The 9,564-nt window shown below is 32.7% G+C and overlaps 1 protein-coding gene across 1 annotated transcript; it reads right to left on the bottom strand.

The window, feature by feature from the left end:
* Positions 1-313: 313 nt before the first annotated feature.
* LOC119663252 (neprilysin-3-like) lies at positions 314-912 on the bottom strand (the record flags this gene model as incomplete). Its single annotated transcript, XM_038072906.1, is given in 2 exon segments — positions 314-741; positions 807-912. Coding segments are annotated over 2 exon segments (437 nt in total), but the record flags the coding sequence as incomplete, so codon positions are not given.
* Between the last annotated feature and the right edge of the window lie 8,652 nt (positions 913-9,564).

Genomic DNA, 9,564 nt, shown 5'->3' with positions numbered 1-9,564 from the left:
CTGTACTGGAGTACAATCCACATGGCCAACGTATGAGAGGTCGTCCTAAATTAACATAGAAGAGAACGATTGCGAGCGAAACGAACAAAACGATAAATAAATTTTGTAAATATACTAAGTTTGTGCTTCACTCTATGTAAATTACAAATATACTATAATAATTTCAAATTAACCAAAGAACTGATTTAAAATGTATGATCAGGATTTGAACAGCTTTGTAAATAATACAGTTTCTATGACTAAAATTTATTTCGAATAATAGTATTATTTAATTATCTTTTGATACCGAAAAAAACACTCCATGCCATGAATTACTTTTATTTTCTTTATATATAATGGAATTGTTAGCCAGACGACTCCACATACTCATGACATATAAGAATACATATTTACAATTTTACAATTTAGGTTTAAACTTTAACGTACCTATTATGTAAAACTTTTAGCACATTCGCTAAATTCCAATTCGTAATATTAAATCCACTTTCTGTTACATTCCACCCACCAATTTTCCAAAGAAGATCAGTTAGAGGTTTCGCGCCCAATTTCTCCATATGTTCATCTTTATCCAAACAAGACTCGTAATATACTTTCGCTTTCCTTTCTGCATCTGATTTAAAATATTTTAAAGGTTTCTCTAGCTCATTTCGTATGACCAATTGATTTATTTGTTCTAATTTACTGAATGTACCCCATGTCGACTTTCCTTCTGGTATCGGATTGGTATTGATCCATTGATTACTATTTAATAAAAACAAAATGGTGATTATGACATAGAAAATAAAAATAAAACAAAATTAACATACCACGCATAGGCGTAAAAATCTTCACATGGATTTATAGATATATCTATCGATTTTAATATTTCGTTCGCCGCAAATATACAGTGATCGCTTAAACATGGCAGTCTATCTGGATAAAATACACAATTTTAATGCATTACTCATGTAAATACATAGCCACAATATAATTTGAAGCATTTATATTCAAGTATTAGATAAACTAAAAAAGCATAGTTCTAAATTATGAGGGTTTTATTTAATTATGAACAGTATAGAAATTTGTTCCACTCCTTATTCGTATTTTCACTATAGCATGTATATACTTTGTATATATATAATTCTATAAATGCATATTAAGGTGCATATAAAATATCCTTGAATGGCTAACGTACAATGTTGTGAATATACCTTTTTTATTCCCATCATTGACTTTAGCCATATCCAAGCAGCCAGACTGCTGCAACATGAAACCTCACTTTAGTGAGATAATAAAGTGTATACATGCTCCTCTGCTGTGTTAGTGCTTGCCGGCGTACTAACACAATTATGTAGTTGCTAGTTTTTAGCGCGGTGCAGACTATCATACTGGTATATCATACGAGAGAGAAAAACGTCATATGACACACAGGTATGATAGTCTGCACCTCTTACCAACATGTTGGCGGGCTCACCAAATGCGAGAGCAGCTCTCGCATACGTGTTGTGTATGATAGTCTGTCACCTCTAACGATTCATACGTCATACAAAAGCATTTTTGCTTTGCAAAATTATTGTAAGCAGGCGATATACATATGTAAAATTTTAATATAAATTTAATACGTTCTTTTATTATTTTATTATTAATGTATTTATTATTATTATTTATTATTATTAAAATTACACTTATGAATTTGTGTTAAATATTTAATTGTATTTTAATTAAAAAAAATATAAAAATTAAAATACAATTAAATATTTTATTTAATTTATTAAATATTGTATTTAATTTTATTTTAATTTATAAACGATGATTGTAAGTAATTTGTTATTTAAAAAAACATCTAAATTAGTTAGTAATTAAAAAACGTGTAGAAAATTGGCCGTAGTAATAATTAATTAATAACCTAAATTTAAGATACAATACTCTGTATTTTAAATATGCTTTTCTCTGTTAAAACTTATTAAAATAAAAGAATTTTAAATGAAGACAATGAAGATTTGTACATTAGGGTGCCACTAAGGTGTATGGGCAATTTTTTTTCGTAAAAACGGTTGACGGCACCCCCCAGATCGGTTCATTTTACTTAAAAAATAATCTGTGTGAAATTTTAGTTCAATTGGATAAGTGAAAATGGTGCCCCAAGAGCCTCAAAGATTGGAAAATAACGATTTTTTCCATAAAATTCATCTTTAATTGCTTATATCTCCGACAGATTTAATTTTACAACTATGGTATCGCAGCTAGTTGATGTAGTCTTTGGCCCCTCAAAAACGCCTGCCTTTCGTACATCGTATCGTCCGTTGCTTTTGGTTTTTGTTACTTCGTATGGACCCAAATATTCATTTATTAATGTTTTACCTGGAATAAATTGAGTACGTTTAATGGCGACCAAGTCGCCTGCTTTATATATCCGCTCTTCTTTCCGCTTTCTATCAAATGTTTTTTTATATTCTGCTTGGACCTCTTCAATTTGTTGTTTCGCATGTTGTCGGAGTATATTGCGTTCTTCGTCATATTCTTGAATCAATTCATCCTCTATTGCTTGTTTTATGGAGTTGTACCCGCTGTTCTTTCGCATTTTTATACCAAAAAGGATATCAAACGGTGAATATCTCGTAGTTCGATGAATTACATTATTAATAGCGCTTTGCACGTCTCCCACAAAACGATACCATTGATGAGGAGACTCCCATGATAATTTAGAAATAACGTTGATAATTGTTGACCCTTTCAATTTGGCCGTTACCCCTTGGAACGCCTGTTGTTGTTAGGATATGTTTGATCTGCGCTGCTTTACAAAATTCTACAAACGCATTTGATGTAAACGCGGCGCCCTTATCGCTCACAATGCGAGTTGGATTTCCAAATATTTTAGTCAACAATTCAAGTTTTGTTATTACTTCCTCAGCCCCAGTAGACCTTGTCGGATAAAGCCACACAAACTTGCTAAAGCCATCGACCATTGCGAAAATATATTTATATTTCTTTGACGTAGCATCCATCGGTCCTAGGTGATCTACATGTAACGTACATAATGGAGTATCGCCTTTATCAATCGTATGTAGTAATCCCTCTAGCTTACCCTGCTTTTTGTTGTACAAAATACATTTGACACAGTTTTTGATTAATTTATCAACTTTTTGCTCTAGATGCGAAATATAAAATTGCTGCTTGATTTGGTATGCCGTTTTCATAACTCCAAAATGACCTTGGTCATGAGAAGTTTTTATCACCTCTCTTTCCATCAGTCGTGGAATCACCAATAAAGTTTGTCCCTCTGTTTCCTTGAACAACACGTTGCCAATCATCTTGTAGTCCATATATTGCTTTGTTCTCAAAATTTGTATTATAGCGCTGAGATGTTCATCGGTTTTTTGCGCTTTTTCAATCCTTAAACGCATTTCGCTTTTTTTATCGATCGTTAAAACTGCGTGTCTACTTAACGCGTCTACGTGTTTCATATGTGTACCACCTCGATGTTTAACTGTGAAATTAAAATCTTGCATGTACATTATGTATCTCGCAACTGATGGAATAATATCATTTTTTGACGTTGTGTATTTATATGCATTACAGTCTGTTATTAAAAGAAACTCAATGCCCAACAGATAATGTCGTAGTTTCTTCATCGCCAAAAATGCTGCTTTTGTTTCTAATACGTAACTATGGTATTTGGCTTCTGCAACTGTTGGTTTTTTGCTCCAAAAATACACTGGATGTAATTTTTCTTCAAATTCTTGCAAGAGTATAGCGCCAAATCCGTCCTTGGATGCATCCGTATGTAACTCCGTTCGATGATTTCTTGAAAAAATTCTTAGCACCGGTTGATTAGTTAACGTTTGTTTCAACTGTTGTATCGTCCTTATCTCGTTTTCGCCTATAACGAATTTCACGTTTTTTTTCAATAGGTTCGTCAACGGTCTTACTATTATGGAGAAGCCTTTTACAAATTTTCGAAAAAAGCCAAAAAGTCCCAATAACGATTGAACTGCTCTTACATTTTTTGGCACTGGGAAATTTTTTACTGCTTTAATTTTCTCATCGCTTGGCTTTATGGTACCATCTTCAATAATTACGCCTAAAAATTGAACTCTTCTTTGCAGGAATTTGCATTTCTTCTAATTAATGCGTAAACCGTATTCTGCCGCAACTTCGAAAAATAAAGCCAACTTTCTCAAGTTTTCTTCCTTGGTTTTTGAGAAAATGATTATGTCATCCATGTAGACTGCTAGAATGCCACCTTTAATCAGCTGTCTTAAAATGCAATTTATGTACCGTATTAAATTTGCCGGTGAGTTGCAAAATCCAAAAGGTGCGAAATTGAACTCAAAGAAACCATCTTGAGTTATAAACGCTGTATATTTTCTACTACTTTCTTCAATTGGTACGTGCAAGAATGCACTTTCAATATCCAAGGTGCTAAATATAACCGCACCATCCAGCTTGTCCACCACAACTTCCATATTTGGTGTTGGGTATTGGTCTTTAAATGCCAACTTATTAAGACGTCTGTAGTCGACACATACTCTTTTTGTTCCATCTTTTTTAGCTGCTAGTACGACTCGACTGCAATACTGTGACGTTGATTTTCGAATAATTCTCCCTTTTAGCCATTCTTCAACCTGTGTTGTGATTATTTTTGCCTATTCTGATGCTTTTCTGCTTGGGGATGCGTATATCGGTTCTTCCTTTTCTAGAATAATTTTCATTTCGATTGGACTTTTACTCCATTTCATTGGTTTATAATTATTTTTCAACTCTTCGAGTTCTTTTTCATACTCCACTTCATCTTTGCTTATGCTTGTATTCATAATGTCTTTTTCTTCGTGTTCAATTTTCGAAATCAGCGAAGTGAAACTGTAGCCGTTCTCATCCGACGTATATCTACATTTACTTAAAATGTCATATCCTATAATGACGTCGTAATTAACCGCATAGTCGGGTACGATCACTATATAGTGTTCCAATTTAACACTATCAAGTTCGACAAAGCCCATAACTTTGGCAATTTGTTTTGTTGACGCACCACCAAAACCAATAATATTTTCTTCATATTTCCCTATTTTTCTATTCGCCAAATCTTTTTTATATGTGCTTTCATTCATTATTGAAATGTCTGCACCACCGTCAATCAGGCATTGAAACTTGTTATTTTTTATTTTTCCTTTCTTTAGTTTTTTAACTTCTGCTGTGCAGTTAATTTGCTTTGAAGAATTTTCCCCTTGCCTATTTGTACAGTTTCTAGCAAGGTGACCGTGCATTTCCTTACATTCACGACGTTTGTGTTCTGTTGAACCGCAGTTGAAACAATGCTCTTTTCGTATTTCGTCATTTTTTCAATATTTATTGTGCGTCTGCTTTGCTTTGTTTACACGTTCATATATTTCGATCTATTCTCTTAACTCCGCATAATTTTTTGCACTGTACAACGTAATTTTTGTTTCTGGTTTCCACTTATGCCGTCAACCACATACTGCATGATTGACTTCTCCCCAACATACCCTGCCGCCCCAATATTACGCATGTGTAATATGTATTCATGTACACTTTCCATATATTTCTTCCGCCTTTCGCGTAACTGGTTGTAAACTTCTATACTTGAATAAGTATGCGTAAATTCTGTTAGCATCTCAGCCTTAAATGTACTGCAATTTTTTGTTGTTAGTGTTTGCACAAAAAGTTTTGCTACTTTGGTTATCTTATTTCTTGCAATCACTAATTTTTGTGTGTCTGACCACTTATGTGCATCTGCCAATTCTTCCAAATTTTCGAACCATTTTTCTACTGACATTCCTGCTTCGCCATCAAAACATGGAATCATATCCTCTCCATTTGTGCTCGAATTAGACATTTCATTTGTAAACTTAGCCGTTAGTAACCGTATTACATCTGTTACTTCTGTATTAGCCATAGTGATCCTATCGCTGGATTTGTTGTTGCTACTGCTGTTTATGTCACTTTCCACGTTTTTCTTATTGATGTTGCTTTTCAAATTCTTTCTTCGCTGCTCTTGTCAAAATTTTTCCACTGTCTTCTACGTTTACGTCTTCCATGCCAATTTTTAGCCTTTTTCTGCAACTTTACTACTTTCAATTGTTGTTTGTGTAGCACTTTTCAACTGTTTCAACTTCTTTTTTCTACAACAAAACAATAATTTTTTGCTTTCGCACTTGCTTTTTTTTTCTGTTTTATATTCACTTTAATTATTGAACATTGGACGAGCCCCCAAATGTAGGAATGTTTATTTAATAGTATTTATTTAATCCAAAAAAGCAAAGTGTGTATACGTTAATTAATTAATAAGTAATAATAAGTAATTTTTTAAACGCGCACAACCGACTGACAACTTCAACGACTTATTACCGACCACCGCTTGTTTCTTAAAGCTTCTTCCTGTTCCTTTTTGCCGGCGTTGCCAGATCTTACCCCTTCCTGCCTACATATATATCTATATATATGGCAACAGATTATAAAAAGAATCAATGCTCATAAAGAAGTTTTTGACAAGTCGTACAAAAGCCTAAATATAAATAAGCATACGACAGCAGAAACTATTAAAAAACACATAAACATTCTCCTTAATAGTTTGGAGAGTATACGAGTAATACTAAATGTAAATTACTCGAGGGTTAGTTTAGAACATAAAAAACAAGCCGAAACTTTCTTTATAAATAGGAGAGAGAAAATTTTAAAAAATTTTAAAAAAAAAGGGCATAGAAATAAAATTGCCCTATACATTACATGAGAAAATCTCATATAACTTCACGTTAGTAAACACCAATAGAATGCTTGGGAATCGCATTTAAATCGTATCAGATGGTGCTCCCGAAAATTTGATAAGATTTGTAGCATCACTGGAACTCTTTAGCAGTGTTAATTGCCATCAACCTAATAAAGACAAAACTAAAAGGAACAGCAATAAATCTGATCACAGGGTCAGAAACTATGACACCACAAGTAATAGAATCTCTAAAGAATAGAGTTAAATTCGAGCCCGTCGATGTCATCACTGCAAAGTTGATGAATATTCGTCAAAATTCCAAAGTTGCAAATACATATGCTAAAGAAGTAGAAGAGCTTACATAAAAACTAAAGTGTGCATATATCTCGGATGGGCTTACCCCGACACTAGCTGAATCTTATTCAACTAAGGCAGCTGTTAAAGCGATAATAAAAAATACGAGCAACAATAGAGTTCGACTCGTCATAGAAACGGAAACTTTCAGCAACGTGAGTAAGGTGATAGCAAAGTTCGTAAACTTCTGCACTGAATGAAATGGTCAACCATCTGTAATACTACATTTCGGAAACAGCGCGGACAATCCTATAGACGTGGACAACCCAGTGGACGTGTACAATTTCGAACACGCGGGCAATATAGGAACAGCTACAACAGTAATAGCGGACAACAGAACAACAGAGTGCAAAACAGAGGAAATGTTCGTATGGCACAGGAGACGGAAATCGAATCCTCCCCAGGTGACCAGTAAGTAAAAACAGCAACAGAAAAATATATAATATTAATTTAAATCTTGTCAATTTCATTTTAGCTAGATGCACACTAAATAATAAAGTATCAAAATTTTTAATTGATACGGGTGCGGATATTTCTGTAATTAAAAAGAAAAAATAGAAAAAGTTTGCGAATTTAAACAAATTTTTGCTTAAATTTTGCTTAAAATTCCTCTGCTTGTGTTATAGCTTGGAATTGAGTTTTGAATTATTTCAGTTCTTAATTTCGATATAAATTAAAAACAACAAACAGATTGCGCCAAACTAAAAAAAAGTCTAAAATGAGTGTTCAGTGTTCTCCCCCTGAGCGCGGAAATAAACAAGTTATTGAGGGAGTAAGTACACAAAGAAATAAATTTATGTATTCTTCTGCATGCAAAAGTGATTTTCTCACAGCGCATGCGCAGTCCAAAACTTTTTTTCATGAAGTGCTGAATATGGTTCTTCATTGCCAAATTCTCCATTAACAAATGTTGCAAATCAGAATGACAATGAAAAACATGTAGCAGAGAAAAAGTTGCAGAAAAATGTCGCTGAATAATGTTGCAGAAAAATATTTGTAATCAAAAATCGCCAAATTGCGCAACAAATAATTACGAACACTCTTTTTCTTTTTTCTTCTTTTCTTTTATTTATTGAATCACTTAAAAGTCTAACAATAATTATTTAAATCTTACATACTAAAAATATACATTCAAAGTTTATGTCACAACCTAAACTTTCCTTGTTTAACCCTCCGATAGGCGCATGGGTCTGGCCAGACCTTTTTTGATTTCAAACACAATTTAAATACATTTAAATACATTTAGCTAGCGATTTGAAATTTCAGGTACCCTCCTACAATTTTATTGACTACAGATCTGCAAAAAATCGTGGCGATAAAGCTTACAGAAGGATAATTATAAGCATGTTTTGGTGTACACATCACATACGGTACTCAAAGGTCTGGCCAGACCCACATACAATTTGTATGAAAAATGATGACATTTTTTGCATTTTTCACTTTTTCTTAATATATCTATGCTAAAACTGTCGGTTTAGACTATTGAAAAGCTTATGTTTTTTATTAATAACAAAAAGCAAAAAAAATTGATGAGAACCAAACAATAATTACCAAAATATACGTAAATATATTGGAATATCTGTATTCGAAAATCATGCACGTATTCGCCAAATACTTGAAAACATCAAAATCTCAAATGACAGATATTTTGTTAATTTAATAAAAAGAAAAGTTTATTAAAATAATAATTTAATAATATAATATAATTTATAAACATTATATATTTATATATTTATTATATATTTAAAAAAAAAAAATTAAATGGGTTCACTGCAGACGTGAAATGTCGTGAAGATTCGGCTAAATTTAATCATTTCAGAACTAGGCATTCTATGCGAGTATTCCTACTAACTTCCTAAAAACAGGTATTTCCCACGATTCTACTACGAGCAAAATTCGGCGAATTTTAATTTCAGAACTAGGCATTCTATGTCAGTATTCTTACTAACTTCCTAAAATAAGGTGTTTCCCACGATTTTAACATGAGCAAAATGCAAGTGAGAATCTTTTTTGCAAATGGTACTTTGTTTACTTCAAAAATATTTTTTGCTGTTACCTGCAATGGAATGAATTTTATATAAAAGGAAGCCAAATTATAGTTCCGATCTATTTGAAACGTAGTCTCAGTGATGGTTGCAGCAAACATCTTCGAAAGATTTGTTTTTACTAAAATTTATTATTTCCTAACCGCGAAAAAGCGGATTTGTAGAATAACATAGCATAGCTTCTTTGTAAAAGCACCAGAATGGTCGCTTTACATATAGTAAGTAAAACAATATGCATTACAAAATGTCTCTACAAAAAGAGTAGCTTTGAAAAGAAATAAAGAATTGGCAAACCCAAAAAGTTAAACTTTCAATTCGTTGAACTTGTGTTTCCAAAATAAAGCTGTAGTTTATAAGCTCGTTCTAATTTAAAGCACGGCAAGTGCTTTGGTTGTTGTCACTAATTAAATAAAAATACATTGTGACCGAAAAGCTTTCGGAAATTCTCATTTAAAATTCGCG

The sequence above is a fragment of the Teleopsis dalmanni genome, unplaced genomic scaffold, assembly GCF_002237135.1.
Source record: "Teleopsis dalmanni isolate 2A unplaced genomic scaffold, ASM223713v2 unscaffolded_contig_0255, whole genome shotgun sequence".
NCBI classification, from domain to species: Eukaryota; Metazoa; Arthropoda; class Insecta; order Diptera; family Diopsidae; genus Teleopsis; species Teleopsis dalmanni.
The sequence above is the reverse complement of the archived record's forward strand: the minus strand, read 5'-3'. Positions and strand labels throughout refer to the sequence as shown.